Raw genomic sequence first — 17,756 nt, forward strand, 5'->3', positions numbered from 1 at the left:
ATAGACAGTCCTGTTTGTAGGAAATGCAGGAATCGACCCAGTTGAAATTCCTCCGTAGGGGCCTTCCTGGCCTCGCACCACGCAACATATTTACGCCAAATACGGTGATAATGTTGTACGGTTACATCCTTCCTGGCTTTGATCAGGGTAGGGATGACTTCATCCGGAATGCCTTTTTCCTTCAGGATCCGGCGTTCAACCGCCATGCCGTCAAACGCAGCCGCGGTAAGTCTTGGAACAGACACGGTCCCTGCTGGAGCAGGTCCTGTCTTAGAGGTAGAGGCCACGGGTCTTCCGTGAGAATCTCTTGAATTTCCGGGTACCAAGTCCTTCTTGGCCAATCCGGAGCCACGAGTATAGTCTTCACTCCTCTCCTTCTTATGATTCTCAGTACTTTTGGTATGAGAGGAAGAGGGAACACATACACTGACCGGTACACCCACGGTGTTACCAGAGCGTCCACAGCTATTGCCTGAGGGTCCCTTGACCTGGAGCAATATCTGTCCAGTTTTTTGTTGAGGCGAGACGCCATCATGTCCACCTTTGGTTTTTCCCAACGGTTTACAATCATGTGGAAGATTTCTGGGTGAAGTCCCCACTCCCCCGGGTGAAGATCGTGTCTGCTGAGGAAGTCTGCTTCCCAGTTGTCCACTCCCGGAATGAACACTGCTGACAGTGCTATCACATGATTTTTCCGCCCAGCGAAGAATCCTTGTCACTTCCGTCATTGCCCTCCTGCTTCTTGTGCCGCCCTGTCTGTTTACGTGGGCGACTGCCGTGATGTTGTCCGACTGGATCAATACTGGCTGACCCTGAAGCAGAGGCCTTGCCTGACTTAGGGCATTGTAAATGGCCCTTAGTTCCAGGATATTTATGTGAAGTGACGTTTCCATGCTTGACCACAAGCCCTGGAAATTTTTTCCCTGTGTGACTGCTCCCCAGCCTCTCAGGCTGGCATCCGTGGTCACCAGGACCCAATCCTGAATGCCGAATCTGCGGCCCTCTAGGAGTTGAGCACTCTGTAACCACCACAGGAGAGACACCCTTGTCCTTGGAGACAGGGTTATCCGCTGATGCATTTGAAGATGCGATCCGGACCATTTGTCTAGCAGATCCAACTGAAAAGTTCTTGCGTGGAATCTGTCGAATGGAATCGCTTCGTAAGAAGCCACCATCTTTCCCAGGACCCTTGTGCACTGATGCACTGACACCTGGCCTGGTCTTAGGAGTTTCCTGACTAGGTCGGATAACTCCCTGGCTTTCTCTTCCGGGAGAAACACCTTTTTCTGTACTGTGTCCAGAATCATCCCTAGGAACAGCAGACGTGTCGTCGGAATCAGCTGCGATTTTGGAATATTTAGAATCCATCCGTGCTGTCGTAGTACTATTTGAGATAGTGCTACTCCGACCTCTAACTGTTCTCTGGACCGTGCCCTTATCAGGAGATCGTCCAAGTAAGGGATAATTAAGACGCCTTTTCTTCGAAGAAGAATCATCATTTCGGCCATTACCTTGGTAAAGACCCGGGGTGCCGTGGACAATCCAAACGGCAGCGTCTGAAACTGATAGTGACAGTTCTGTACCACAAACCTGAGGTACCCTTGGTGAGAAGGGCAAATTGGGACATGGAGGTAAGCATCCTTGATGTCCAGAGACACCATGTAGTCCCCTTCTTCCAGGTTCGCTATCACTGCTCTGAGTGACTCCATCTTGAACTTGAACCTTTTTATGTAAGTGTTCAAGGATTTCAGATTTAAAATGGGTCTCACCGAGCCGTCCGGCTTCGGTACCACAAACAGCGTGGAGTAATACCCCTTTCCCTGTTGTAGGAGGGGTACCTTGATTATCACTTGCTGGGAATACAGCTTGTGAATGGCTTCCAATACCACCTCCCTGTCGGGGGTAGACGTTGGTAAAGCAGACTTCAGGAACCGGCGAGGGGGAGACGTCTCGAATTCCAATTTGTACCCCTGAGATACTACCTGCAGGATCCAGGGTTCCACTTGCGAGTGAGCCCACTGCGCACTGAAATTCTTGAGACGGGCCCCCACCGTGCCTGAGTCCGCTTGTAAGGCCCCAGCGTCATGCTGAGGACTTGGCAGAAGCGGGGGAGGGCTTCTGGTCGTGGGAAGAAGCTGTCTGTTGCAGTCTTTTTCCCCTTCCTCTGCCCCGGGGCAGATATGAGTGGCCTTTTGCCCGCTTGCCCTTATGGGAACGAAAGGACTGAGCCTGAAAAGGCGGTATCTTTTTCTGCTGCGAGGTGACTTGGGGTAAAAAGGTGGATTTCCCAGCCGTTGCCGTGGCCACCAGGTCCGATAGACCGCCCCCAAATAACTCCTCCCCTTTATACGGCAATACTTCCATATGCCGTTTGGAATCCGCATCCCCTGACCACTGTCGCGTCCATAATCCTCTTCTGGCAGAAATGGACATCGCACTTACTCTTGATGCCAGAGTGCAAATGTCTCTCTGTGCATCTTCTATAGTCAATAATATATTGTCCCTGTCCAGGGTATCAATATTTTCAGTCAGGGAATCCGACCAAGCCACCCCAGCACTGCACATCCAGGCTGAGGCGATTGCTGGTCGCAGTATAACACCAGTATGTGTGTATATACTTTTAAGGATATTTTCCAGCCTCCTATCTGCTGGCTCCTTAAGGGCGGCCGTTTCTGGAGACGGTAACGCCACTTGTTTTGATAAGCGTGTGAGCGCCTTATCCACCCTAGGGGGTGTTTCCCAACGAGCCCTAACCTCTGGTGGGAAGGGATATAGTGCCAATAATTTTTTAGAAATTAGCAGTTTTTTGTCGGGGGTAACCCACGCTTCATCACACACTTCATTCAATTCATCTGATTCAGGAAAAACTACGGGTAGTTTTTTCACACCCCACATAATACCCCTTTTTGTGGTACTTGCAGTATCAGAGATGTGCAAAACCTCCTTCATTGCCGTGATCATGTAACGTGTGGCCCTACTGGAAAATACGTTTGTTTCTTCACCGTCGACACTGGAGTCAGTGTCTGTGTCCGTGTCGACCCACTGAGGTAACGGGCGTTTAATAGCCCCTGACGGTGTTTGAGACGCCTGGACAGGCACTAACTGAGCTGCCGGCTGTCTCATGTCGTCAATAGTTTTCTGTAACGTGCCGACACTGTCACGTAATTCCTTAATTACGGCCATCCATTCAGGTGTCGACTCCCTAGGGGGTGACATCACCATTATAGGCAATTGCTCCGCCTCCACATCATTTTCCTCCTCATACATGTCGACACACACGTACCGACACCCAGCACACACACAGGGAATGCTCTGATAGAGGACAGGACCCACTTAGCCCCTTGGGGAGACAGAGGGAGAGTTTGCCAGCACACACCAGTGCGCTATATATGTATAGGGACAACCTTACAATAAGTGTCTATCCCTTATAGCTGCTTATATTTTGCCAAATAAGTGCCCCCCTCTCTTTTTTACCCTGTTTCTGTAGTTGCAGGATGCAGGGGAGATTCTGGGAGCCTTCCTACCAGCGGAGCTGTGTGGGAAAAATGGCGCTGTGTGCTGAGGAGATAGGCCCCGCCCCCTTTACGGCGGGCTCTTCTCCCGCTTTTTTCTGGAAAACTGGCAGGGGTTAAATACATCCATATAGCCCAGGAGCTATATGTGATGTATTTTTTGCCAAATAAGGTAAATTCATTGCTTCCCAGGGCGCCCCCCCCCAGCGCCCTGCACCCTCAGTGACCGAAGTGTGCTGAGAGCAATGGCGCACAGCTGCAGTGCTGTGCGCTACCTTATGAAGACAGGAAAGTCTTCTGCCGCCGATTTATGGACCTCTTCTTGCTTCAGCATCTGTAAGGGAGCCGGCGGCGCGGCTCCGGGACCCATCCATGGCTGGGCCTGTGATCGTCCCTCTGGAGCTAATGTCCAGTAGCCTAAGAAGCCCAATCCACTCTGCACGCAGGTGAGTTCGCTTCTTCTCCCCTTAGTCCCTCGATGCAGTGAGCCTGTTGCCAGCAGGTCTCACTGAAAATAAAAAAAAAACCTATTTAAACTTTTACTCTAAGCAGCTCAGGAGAGCCACCTAGATTGCACCCTTCTCGTTCGGGCACAAAATCTTAACTGAGGCTTGGAGGAGGGTCATAGGGGGAGGAGCCAGTGCACACCAGCTAGTCCTAAAGCTTTTACTTTGTGCCCAGTCTCCTGCGGAGCCGCTATTCCCCATGGTCCTTTCGGAGTCCCCAGCATCCACTAGGACGTTAGAGAAAAGGTTAAAACGAATTTCATATGGGCTAAATGACAGAATTGTATGATAGCTCTACAAATAAACAGATTGCATAAAACTAGGGATTCTCTGGAAGTCCCAAAGGCCTAAGCAATGAGTACATATAAGTATTATAATTACCACTATTGCTAGTATTAGGTGGAGAATCTCAGAATAGTTCAGTCAGTCTCTGACACCTTAATCCATATTGTGTAGCCCGTGATGAAGGAATACATGTGTCCCCTCCGGCTATATGATCACAGTAGCAGGGTGCCAATGACACTTTGCCTCTTGACAAAGCCGCCCTGAATGCGGAGAAACGCGTTGAGGAAACAGAACGGGACCCCTGGAATCACCACTGTGCACAGGAGAAGCCTATTTTATGCAATATATTTGTAGAGCTATCATACACTTCTGTCATTTAGCCCATATGAGATTCGTTTTAACCTTTTTTTATTATTATATCATATTACATGCTACTAAAAACCTGTGTTTATTAAGGTTGTCTCTGTGGTTCTGAGCACCACCATGGTATTAATTAATTCATTAGTGGAAATCATAATGAAACTGAATTGTGTCTTTCCTTAATGTTATATTCACGGAACTTAAATTTGAGTTTAATTGGATTTCAATACATTTAAAGTGCACAGACCCCTTGCACCGCACTCTACAACCCACAGGGTTTACAGTGTCCTCCTACGTCTACATGAGAAAGGTGTTTTAGCATCTTAGGAATCCCAATACGGACCAACCACATACATCACTTAAAAAGTGCTTTAATGTACTGATCAGGTATAGAACATGGTGCATAATGAGCAATTGATATGAATGCCTTGTGCCTCAGCAGAGAGAAAGCTGCATCAGACACTCCAAGGTGAGAAAGCCTTACCTCGCACACAAACTTTGGTCTGTTTTTGTTCCCAACTGTACGAATCTCATAATTAGGAGTTACTTTCTTCTTTCCACACCAAGCATACAGAAAATTCTTTATGTCAGTCATGTTGGTAGTAGGGCTGTCTTGTGACCTGAAACTAGATTTAATCAATTCTTAATATGACATTAAAATTTGTATTAAAAAAACAAAAACAAAACACATACACAGGAAAACATTCATTTGTAAAACAGGTCCTAGTGAAACCAAGCTATTTTAATGTATCATGTACTTATATAAGTAACTCTTCACTCTAAATAAAAAGCTGTAACATTTAACTGAATTTTTTTCTGAGCATGCACAATCAATAGCTGCCAAGGCTTGCTGGGTTATGTGATGCCTCAGGGCCGCCATGAAAAGCTCCAGTGTTAGTATGCAGGGGAATAGTTTGGTCTAGGAGAAAGGTAGACTTCATCTTTGCCCCCCTCCACCACCTAGAGGCTGCAGCCACATGCTGATAGGTCTAGAATTGCTTCCCAGTATGGCAAGGAAATCACACAGCACACTATGTTATACACCATGTCAAAACCACAGTCTACCACCTTGCCAAGGGAACTCCACACATTAATTGTTCCACTGCACACAGATACACGGCAAAGTCCTTCTATCTATATCTATATATATATCTATATATATATATATATATATCTATATATATATATATATCTATATATATATATCTATATATCTATATATATCTATATATCTATATATATCTATATATCTATATATATATATATATATATATATATATATATATATATATATATCTATATATCTATATATCTATATCTATATCTATATATATTTTGTTTCCTACTTAAGCATTTTAAACTAAAAATGTGCATTGACCCTCTCTCCTCCCTCCCACCCCCCACCCCTGTTTAAGTTTTGGATCTGGATTAATATTCATGTTTTGGTTCTGGTCTTGTAAAACCACCATTAAATGTTTTGGTTCTGAATTTTTTTATTTTTGAAATCCTAAAATCATGTACTTTGGCCATGTTTTTGTTACTACAGTATTAACCTCAATAACACTTATTTAGAGTCAATTTTGACCAACTCACAGTGCCGCTTTCATCAATATTGGCCAAAGACTGCAGTGAGCTGGCTGGCTATTAAGCGACACAAAAACAGTTTAAAAGAATATAGCACATCTATGAAACACAGTAGTGGCAGAAAATAAAAGTGGTATATTAAAAAGGACTTGCACCTTATGCAACTCCTTACAGCTAAGTTCAATCTCGTGGCATTACGATAAAATTTTATATTTAGGCATATTCATCAATAAAACCCTAGCCTTCCTCTACCAAGCTAACTATACTCCCCTCATCAGTACTGTCAAGTCCGACCTCCACAGATGGGAGAAACGGTTGTTCTCCTCGATGGGTAGAATCTCTAAAAGGAATATTCATCACAGATTCCTTAACTTGTTTCGAGCTCTTCCTGTCAGTCTCTACTCTACTGCCGAAGTCTGTCTGCAGCAGACTACTACCCCTGACTTGACTTGCGTGGACCAGCCAGCCGTTTCCTAGACACTACAGCTGCTGTCTGGTCCATACCTGGTGCCTCTGGAAGAGCTGCCAGCGACCACTATCTTAGACGCCATGGAGCTGCAGGAGTTCCAGCGCTGACCTCCATTGTCAGGTGAGGGATTTCCTGCTGCTTTGCATGCAGCAGCTGTGTGCATTTTTCCTGCCTTAGCTTCACTTCCCTCTGAACCACCTCCACTGCCCTCTCAACCCGTGTTACCTACATCATGTCAGGAAGTGCTGGAACCTGGCCCCATAGGACTAAAAGGAGCTATATACATTATTGTGTGTGTGTGTGTGTGTGTGTGTGTGTGTGTGTGTGTGTGTGTGTGTGTGTGTGTATGGTTTTAATTGTGGTGTAAGGACTACTGAGGTTTGGCTACTGCTGTATTTATTTATATACATTAGCACTTCAGAGATATGGGCTTCACAGACTGGCTGGCAAACTCTGAAGGTACAGTCTAAAAAGACTGCTGCCCCTACTCATACACTCATCCTGGCTACTAGATTTTAGAAAAATGTGTCAAGCCTTGCCCTAAATTAATGAGCGTCTTCCTTGTGTGACCTTGTGTTTCTGCTAGGCTGGTCATGCTGCAATTGGGAAATAAAAAAAAATAAAAAAGGGGGGGGCATGTCAAGAGGTAACACCCCTTACTAAGAGGGCATGCGCAGCTGTGAAGCGGTTTCTGCCACACCAAGGGCAAAACAACAGCATCAAGCCAGCAGTTTTGTCAGATTTCTGCTTGCACCTCAGGAGGGGTGCGAGAAGAAATCCTCTAGTCGGGCATAATAATCACGCTCAATTGAATAGTTCCGGGATCTCCTTCCCAGCGCTATAAAATTTGCGCTGAATTTAAATAGAGTCCATTGTGAATACAGTGAGAGTAGCCTGCCCATGAATGAGCTAGCGTTTTGCGTTACATACTGCTGTTGAAGGCGGTATACCCACCCAGTGTTTTGCTTTTTTTTTTTTTTATATTCCTGGTACAGGCGAGGAATTGCTTATCTGGTAAAATGGAAGAGATAGAATTTGGTAGAGGTGGCACAGGACCATAATTAACTGTCTAAAACCAGATGCTTTAATGGCAGATATTGGACACAGATTTAATACTTGCATAGCCATTAATGCTTCAGCGATACACTGTGCAACTGGATGGTAGCTTTCATACTTGCTCCTTCTTGCAAAGGATTGTTTCAGTCAATTATTGTTTGAAACTACTAGTCGTCTCCTTGGTCCCGTAGTGGTTCACCCCTAGCAGCATGCCTAGCGGTCAAGGATACTTCGGAGGAATCCTGGATCGAGGAAGAGCCAGTTAGCCTTAGCAAATTGGATACAAGAGGACTACCTCTGATCATTAATGAGGAGTTTGATGAAGGTGTTGGTGGTAGAGATTGCACGTGTTGGGAGCTAGCTAATGCTGTGTATTACTGTAGCAGATTTTTCAGATTTTGATTAAAAAAAAAACTAAAAAAAACACACCACTTTGCATGAACTCACTGCAAATGACACAAGGAGGAGATTCCTAGATGGTTTACGTCCCCACCTCAACCTACTTTGGTTTTACAAACGCTATAGATGGCTTGAAAATAGGATTTTGGTACTTACCAGGTAAATCCTTTTCTTTGAATCCATAGGGGGCACTGGAGTACTCTTGGGTTATGGACTGGGCGTAGCGGAAATGGCACATATTTAAATATTTAAATTAGTAACTGGCCATCCCCTCCATAATCCCATAGAGCCCTTCAGTATTTTTACTGGGCCGAACAGGAGTGATAGAGAGGATGAACCATAGAGAATTACATATAACATTATATGAACCTATAACATTATAATATAATGGTCAACCCTAAAGTTGACACATAACGGAACTGATAACAATCAGTTGATACCATAACATCGAATGCATTGGTGATAAAGTGTTACCATAAGATCCACAGACCTTACCACAAGACAGGTAAACTGCTCTGGGTGGGCGTCCAGTGCCCCCTATGGATTCAAAGAAAAGGATTTACCTGGTAAGTACCAAAATCCTATTTTCTTTTTCATCCACTAGGGGTCACTGGAGTACTCTTGGGACGTACCAAAGTTACCCCCTTGGGCGGGAGAGCAGTTTGGCACCTGTAATACTAGACGGCCAAAGCTAAATGCTGATGCCGCAAACGTAGCCAACCTGTAAAAGCGCACCAACATGCGCACTGATGGTCATGCACTGATGACCATGTAGCAGCTTGTCTACGCTGTTTCGTAGAAACTCCACTACCTGCTGCTCCTAACGTTCCCAAAGAACATATGGAATGGTCTGACACTGATGTAGGCGGTTGAAGGCCGCTTAAGACGTTCACTAGAACGTTTGGAATAGTCTGACCTTGATGTAGGCGTTGTAGCCTATTATGAAGCTAAGCCTGACGTATGACATAAGGACTGCTTGGAAGCTTGTAAAGCCATCTTTACTACATTACAGAGAACAATGTGTCTGTTCTACGTACAATTGTTTGTGTTACATAAACGCGTAGTGCGCGTACCACATTCAAAGTAACTTAAGTTCTCGAACATATTGATAACCGAGGAACTACATTAATTAGTTGATGCGTGACATTATACGATCTTTGACTGGAACACGGAATTTGTGCGAAGTTCCGCCCTATGACCATAAAACACCAGATTTGGGGCCTTGACATGCAAGCCACCCTATGTTAAAAACACACCTTGCTGAGAGGCTAAGGCTAAGAGAAAAGTGTTCACCAATTGCTAAACGTAACATCCACTTGTTGTAAGAAATCAACAAATGAAGACTGTAAATAAAAAACCTAAAACCAGATCACGTCCCCTGGCGCTGTAGGTGGTAAAACCAGATCACGTCCCATGGCGCTGTAGGTGGTATAAATGGAGGTCGTGTGAGGACACCGTGCAGGAAAGTGTGTACAATCGGCAAAGGAGCCAAACACCTTTGCAGGTAAATTGACATGCAGAGACCTGCACCTTGAGTGTAGAATATAATCCTTCACCAAACCCATTTGTAAAAATTTTTAAAAGACAGGATAACTTGAAAATGATGTTGGAAACTTCTGAGCGTCACACCAACCTATAGAGGCACGCTAAACCTTGTGATAATGAGCTGCCGTACTGGCTTCCCAGCCCCTAACATGGTTTGTATACCAGATTCTGGAATGCCCTCCGTTCTTGAGAGCGCTTTGAACAGCCACCCCGTGAAACGCTGCCGCGCTAAAACGGGGTTAAAGAACAGACCCTAGTGGGATAGGTCCGGACGTGGCGAAAGCGGTGAAGGATCGGCTGCGAGTAGTTCGCGGAGATCCAAGAATCATGGCCTCCGAGGCCAATGTGGCGCCACTAGTATGACTGTCATGGAGTCTTGTATGATCCATTTTAGTACCCGAGGAAGCAGCGTAACCGTTGTAACAGATTCACAATGCTGTACAGCCACGCGATCGTGAGAGCATCAGAGCATCTACAGCTGCTGCCTTCGGAGCCCTTGTACTGGACACATACTTGGATGTTTTTTTTTTTAATTTGTTTTTGCGAGATGCCAATAGATACCCCTGTAGGTAACTCCACCGCTGGACCAACATCTGGAACACGTAAGAATTCAATGCTCAGTGTCCTGGAATATGCTGCCTTCCAGCTGTTCACTCCCAGAATGAACATGGAGCAACTTGGCGCATGGTCATGCGACTTCGATTCCGTCTTGATCGGTAATGTATGCGATCGCCGTTGTGTTGTCTGACCGCACTTGGACAGTCTGAGAACGGAGCATGTGGCCCGCTTGCCGCAGCGCGTTTGACCGAAATCTCCGTGATTTGTGAAGTTAATCATTTGGGACCCCAAGTCCCCAACCTCTGAGACTCGCGTTTAAGCCCAGCAGCAGCCGGGCATCAAAAAATTACATGAAACTCATGGTTGTTCTTCTCCACGGAAATCTTTAGTAAAAGGCGAAAGATTTATTCGATCTGAATAGAAACCAGAGTATTCATATTTAGAATTATCCAATTCTAGACGCCGAACATTGTCCCTGCGGTAAAATTATGTACTTGGAGCCACTAGAGTAGTAAAACTCTGGCCCTTAGAGACAACCGTACTATTTTGTAGTAGCGTGCAAGAACTTCCAGGTGAAAATGACCTGAGTGACTCCTTGCGAAGTAGAGTGCGTCGAAAGACGTCACTCTCCTTCCCAATAGGCAAAAGGCCAAACGGATCAAGACTGTCCGTGGCTTGCGTACGAACTGTACGTGATGACGAACAGTTTGTGAGGTATGTTCAGGCAGGTAAATCCGTGCAATCACGGAATTATCCCTATGCATGAGTCCGTTATTACGGAATGAGGCTTGATATCTCTAGGTTAACAATCTAACCGTGCTGAACGACACCCTTGTACGTTAGTAAGGGCCGTTGCATGGCGAAGTTTTGAGACGGAGCTTCAATGAGCAGATCTGCAAAACACTAAACTGTTATCACTTCCAGGGATGAGCTATTACGATAGCCATTACTTGTGACAACCCTAGGCGCCATACGAAGCCAAAACGGTAGCGCTTGAAAGCGAGAATGGTTTTTACTGCCAACTTAAGTAGGCCTGATGCGTCTAAGTACCCATTCTCGTTGAAATCCAGAATAACTGATTTTCAACCTGTAGTCACCAACTGCAGGTATTCATGAATGTCCCTGATTGATCTGAAGGGTCAGTATCGGACGGACAGATTTAGCCAGCTTTGGAACAACCCCAAACTGGAATAATGACCGTGACTCTGTTGTTGACTGCAGTCAAAGTGCTCAATCTACTAGAGCTTGTATGGCGGTGTGCAGAACCGCGATTTTATCTTCTGACCCAGGCAGACATGTCTTGCAAATTGCCATAGTGGAAACAATCAACCTTTGTTTGATAAACTGCAACCCAAAATTTGCGGATCCCCCAACTGTGGATGCCCACAACTGACTATCGGCGATGGCCTGGAAACTCATTCTAGCCATGGCTTTTCAGTGGCTTAGCTGTAAACGCCACTGAAACCCTGGTTAACGGTGCCTGGAGGTAGGTGGCAGCACTTTAACCGTATATTGACAACAATCAGACAATGAGAGGTAGGTGGCAGCACTTTAACCGTATATTGACGACAATCAGACAATTAGAGGTTATCGAAAACCACGTTCACTACCACCTGACCCGTCTGTGGCTGTTTTTGTAGCACGGGCCCGAAAGGACCGAGATGTAAATACTATATTCTGAATCTATTTATTTAGGAATTTGTCCAAGACAGGACGAAACATGTGGGCAGCGTAAGGTAATGTTTCTATTCTCGTTTAAAAACGGACACCGTTCCACAGAAACTGTACCTAGATATTGAGCAGATTCACAAATGTGAGCTGCGAGAAGCGTAAGGTGTGCTTCTTGTAGGGCAAACGTGAACTGTTTTGCCATGCAACCACTGCCCTGTTAAGCCGAACCGGGCCCAAACCAGGTTAAACAACTGCCCTACTGCTGTACACTGTAGGACACACTGCGATGGGTATCTCTGAAACTGTCAAATGAGAAAACCATCAGTATATACGCCAGCCTTCCCCACCGAGGAACGGCAATAGTGCATATGTGCAGTCTTATTTGTCCGACGGACTCTGCAGCGAAGCTGCTATGTCTTAGCCTTACTCCTTATGTACACGGACAAACAAGTACAGAAGGATAGACCAGTACCGAGACTTAGTACCACGTAAATAAAGTGTGTATAAATCTACATCACAGCACACGTGTTGTGCTGTACAACCAAGAAAAATAAAATTCCTAATAACACCCCGGCTCCTCTAGAGGCCGAGTGTTGTAGGGCAGCAACTTCCTGGGAAGAACCAGGAAGTAATGTTAAAATGGTGTCCGGCCATGTGCTTGCTTAATGCAAGACTGCTGATACACCAAGTTCCACATACATACATACATACATATATATATATATCTGTGTGTATATGTGGTTGTGTGTTTACACACTGATAGTATACAGGGTCTGTGTATATACATGTGTATGTATTAATATATATCTATGTGTTTATATTGAGAGATAGATATATATAGATATATATATATATATATATATATATATATATATATATACATATATATACACACACACACATATACATACACACACACACACACACACACAACAGTTATATTGTATATGTAACAGAGACTCTGATATTGGCCACAGGCTTAAAACATATTTATATATATTATATATATATATATATATATATATATATATATACATACATACACACACAACAGTTATATTGTATATGTAACAGAGACTCTGATATTGGCCACAGCTGATGATTTTGCTGCCTAAACGCAGCTTAGTTATTGGGGCCTCCCTGCGGCTTCCTCCCCCCTTCTCTCTCCTGCAGAAGAGAATCATTTACAGGTGCAGCCTTTATTATGGCTGCCGATTTCCCCCACACTGCTCCCCCCCCCCCCCGTTCAGCAGACGGGAGACGGGGAGTGCAAGTCTTACCGACTGCACATCGGAGATTGGTGAGCGTCTGCCACAGCGGGCCGCGGCAGCAGCTGTCCCCAGTTAGCTCGGCCGCACACCCCAGCAGAGTACCAGGGTAGGGAGGAGGACGGACTGGCGAGACGGGGAGCGGCGAGCGTTCCAGCGGTAGTGGCGGGAGCTGCTCGCTAGTGACCCCTAGTGGATGAAAAAGAAAACTGTTTTCAGGATTTGAGAAAAAATAATCCCACAAGAGGTGGATTTTGTTGTGTTATGCCCAAGCATGGCAATGTCCTTTATGTTTTATGTCATGGGCAAGAACTTCTGCCTGACTTACACAAACATCCTCATTAACAACATTCGCTACACATACATCCCTCACAAGGTGTAGCATCACCAAGTGAGGCTGAGGAAGATGCCTGACTGACACCGTTCTAGAACGAATTGCAAATAAAGGCCAAGTCCTGAGTCTTACCTTACCACTGCGTGTGGTGTATGCGTGTTGGCAAGTTTATGTTTTTCAGCAGTAAACTTTCCCAGTATTAGATGGGTTGTTTTTTTTTTTTTTTTTTTTTTTTTAACATTATGAAATATTGTTTTGCTTTCAGGTGCCCTTTCTTAAACTTTCGATGCCCTTGAGCACAGACTTTAGTAGATATTTAAATACTAGTATAATCATGACTGGCAGCAGCCACAGCACTGGTATTTGGTTGCGGCTCCTGCTCTTCTATCAACTGATCGTGATTCATATCTACTCACAGCACTACTATTAACGCTGTGGCACAGAACCTACTGAGCGTTATTGCAAACAGTAGCACTGCCCTGAACTGTGTGTGTGTGTGTGTGTGTGTGTGTGTGTGTGTGTGTGTGTGTGTCTCTGAACATAACTTTTGCATTTTCAATTTTGTATAACTATTCAGATTAAATTATAGTAACTAATAGGACTAATGCTTAACATTAACTTGTTCTTATTTTCAATTTAATATAAGTATACTTTGTATGTAATACTGTTTAGTCTATCTACATATATTCAAATGCATTAGCAATAAAAAAAAAAAAAAAAAAAATGTAAAAAATAAGAATTTACTTACCGATAATTCTATTTCTCGTAGTCCGTAGTGGATGCTGGGGACTCCGTCAGGACCATGGGGAATAGCGGCTCCGCAGGAGACAGGGCACAAAAATAAAGCTTTAGGATTAGGTGGTGTGTACTGGCTCCTCCCCCTATGACCCTCCTCCAAGCCTCAGTTAGGATACTGTGCCCGGACGAGCGTACACAATAAGGAAGGATATTGAATCCCGGGTAAGACTCATACCAGCCACACCAATCACACCGTATAACTTGTGATCTGAACCCAGTTAACAGTATGACAAACGTAGGAGCCTCTGAACAGACCGCTCACAACAAATAACCCGATTTTTTTGTAACAATAACTATGTACAAGTATTGCAGACAATCCGCACTTGGGATGGGCGCCCAGCATCCACTACGGACTATGAGAAATAGAATTATCGGTAAGTAAATTCTTATTTTCTCTAACGTCCTAAGTGGATGCTGGGGACTCCGTCAGGACCATGGGGATTATACCAAAGCTCCCAAACGGGCGGGAGAGTGCGGATGACTCTGCAGCACCGAATGAGAGAACTCAAGGTCCTCCTCAGCCAGGGTATCAAATTTGTAGAATTTTGCAAACGTGTTTGCCCCTGACCAAGTAGCAGCTCGGCAGAGTTGTAATGCCGAGACTCCCCGGGCAGCCGCCCAGGATGAGCCCACTTTCCTTGTGTAATGGGCCTTGACAGATTTAGGTTGTGGCAAGCCTGCCACAGAATGTGCAAGTTGAATTGTGCTACAAATCCAACGAGCAATCGTCTGCTTAGAAGCAGGAGCACCCATCTTGTTGGGTGCATACAATATAAGCAGTGAGTCAGACTTTCTGACTCCCGCCGTTCTTGAAATATATATTTTCAATGCCCGGACCACGTCCAACAACTTGGAATCCTCCAACTCGTTAGTAGCCGCAGGCACCACAATAGGCTGGTTCAGGTGAAACGCTGACACCACCTTAGGCAGAAAATGAGGACGCGTACGCAGTTCTGCCCTGTCCGTATGGAAAATCAGATATGGGCTCTTATATGATAAAGCCGCCAATTCTGATACTCTCCTGGCTGAAGCCAGGGCCAGTAGCATGGTTACTTTCCATGTAAGATACTTCAGCTCCACCGATTTGAGCGGCTCAAACCAATGGGATTTGAGAAAATCCAAGACTACATTAAGATCCCACGGTGCCACTGGGGGCACAACCGGGGGCTGTATATGTAGTACTCCTTTTACAAAAGTCTGGACTTCAGGAACTGAAGCCAATTCTTTCTGGAAGAAAATCGACAGGGCCGAAATTTGAACCTTAATGGACCCCAATTTGAGGCCCATAGACAATCCTGTTTGCAGGAAATGTAGGAATCGACCCAGTTGAAATTCCTCCGTGGGGGCCTTTCTGGCCTCACACCACGCAACATATTTTCTCCAAATGCGGTGATAATGTTGTGCAGTCACCTCCTTCCTGGCTTTTACCAGTGTAGGAATGACCTCTTCCGGAATGCCTTTTTCCCTTAGAATTCGGCGTTCAACCGCCATGCCGTCAAACGCAGCCGCGGTAAGTCTTGGAATAGACACGGTCCCTGCTGAAGCAGGTCCCGTCTTAGAGGTAGAGGCCACGGATCCTCCGTGAGCATCTCTTGAAGTTCCGGGTACCAAGTTCTTCTTGGCCAATCCGGAGCCACTAGTATCGTTCTTACTCCCTTTTGCCGTATAATTCTCAGTACTTTTGGTATGAGAGGCAGAGGAGGGAACACATACACTGACTGGAACACCCACGGTGTTACCAGAGCGTCCACAGCTATTGCCTGAGGGTCTCTTGACCTGGCGCAATACCTGTCCAGTTTTTTGTTGAGGCGGGACGCCATCATATCCACCATTGGTTTTTCCCAACGGTTCACAATCATGTGGAAGACTTCTGGATGAAGTCCCCACTCTCCCGGGTGTAGATCGTGTCTGCTGAGGAAGTCTGCTTCCCAGTTGTCCACTCCCGGAATGAATACTGCTGACAGTGCTATCACATGATCTTCCGCCCAGCGAAGAATCCTTGCAGCTTCTGCCATTGCTGTCCTGCTTCTTGTGCCGCCCTGTCTGTTTACGTGGGCGACTGCTGTGATGTTGTCCGACTGGATCAACACCGGCTGACCCTGAAGCAGGGGTTTTGCCAGACTTAGAGCATTGTAAATCGCTCTTAGCTCCAGTATATTTATGTGAAGAGACATCTCCAGGCTTGACCATACTCCCTGGAAGTTTCTTCCTTGTGTGACCGCTCCCCAGCCTCTTAGACTGGCATCCGTGGTCACCAGGACCCAGTCCTGTATGCCGAATCTGCGGCCCTCTAACAGATGAGCACTCTGCAACCACCACAGAAGAGACACCCTTGTCCGTGGCGATAAGGTTATCCGCTGATGCATCTGCAGATGCGATCCGGACCATTTGTCCAGCAGATCCCACTGAAAAGTTCGTGCGTGGAATCTGCCGAATGGAATCGCTTCGTAAGAAGCCACCATCTTTCCCAGGACTCTTGTGCATTGATGCACAGACACTTTCCCTGGTTTTAGGAGGTTCCTGACAAGTTCGGATAACTCCCTGGCTTTCTCCTCCGGAAGAAACACCTTTTTCTGAACCGTGTCCAGAATCATTCCCAGGAACAGCAGACGTGTTGTCGGGGTCAACTGAGATTTTGGAAAATTCAGAATCCACCCGTGTTGTTGCAGCACTACTTGGGTTAGTGCTACTCCGTCCTCCAGCTGTTCTCTGGACCTTGCCCTTATCAGGAGATCGTCCAAGGGATAATTAATACGCCTCTTCTTCGCAGAAGAATCATCATTTCGGCCATTACCTTGGTAAAGACCCGAGGTGCCGTGGACAATCCAAACGGCAGCGTCTGAAACTGAAAATGACAGTTTTGCACCACGAACCTGAGGTACCCTTGATGTGAAGGGCAAATTGGGAGATGCAGGTAAGCATCCTTTATGTCCAGGGACACCATAAAGTCCCCTTCTTCCAGATTCGCTATCACTGCTCTGAGTGACTCCATCTTGAACTTGAATTTTTGTATGTACAGGTTCAAAGATTTCAGATTTAGAATAGGTCTTACCGAGCCGTCCGGCTTCGGTACCACAAATAGCGTGGAGTAATACCCCTTTCCCTGTTGTAGGAGGGGTACCTTGACTATCACCTGCTGAGCAAACAGCTTGTGAATGGCTTCCAATACCGTCGCCCTGTCTGAGGGAGACGTTGGCAAAGCAGACTTTAGGAACCGGCGAGGGGGAGACTTCTCGAATTCCAACCTGTAACCCTGAGATACTACCTGCAGAATCCAGGGGTCCACCTGTGAGCAAGCCCACTGTGCGCTGAAATTCTTGAGTCGACCCCCCACCGTTCCTGAGTCCGCTTGTAAGGCCCCAGCGTCATGCTGAGGGCTTTGCAGAACCCTGGGAGGGCTTCTGTTCCTGG

The 17,756-nt window shown here is 45.8% G+C and overlaps 1 protein-coding gene and 1 non-coding gene across 3 annotated transcripts in view; both read right to left on the reverse strand.

Moving 5' to 3' along the window:
* The window catches only part of DHX9 (DExH-box helicase 9), a 132,897-nt gene that overhangs the window by 93,534 nt on the left and 21,607 nt on the right, over positions 1 to 17,756 (reverse strand). For both annotated transcript variants that reach the window (XM_063939769.1, XM_063939770.1), the window contains exon 2: positions 5,148 to 5,289. In XM_063939769.1, coding sequence (XP_063795839.1) covers positions 5,148 to 5,258 — 111 coding nt within the window. In that variant the 5' untranslated portion in view covers positions 5,259 to 5,289. The remainder of the gene's footprint in view (positions 1 to 5,147; positions 5,290 to 17,756) is intronic.
* On the reverse strand, positions 10,593 to 10,707 carry LOC134959487 (U5 spliceosomal RNA). The gene has a single exon (XR_010187518.1). It is a non-coding gene; the product is annotated as a U5 spliceosomal RNA (small nuclear RNA).

This window comes from Pseudophryne corroboree, chromosome 9, assembly GCF_028390025.1.
Source record: "Pseudophryne corroboree isolate aPseCor3 chromosome 9, aPseCor3.hap2, whole genome shotgun sequence".
Classification (NCBI taxonomy): Eukaryota; Metazoa; Chordata; class Amphibia; order Anura; family Myobatrachidae; genus Pseudophryne; species Pseudophryne corroboree.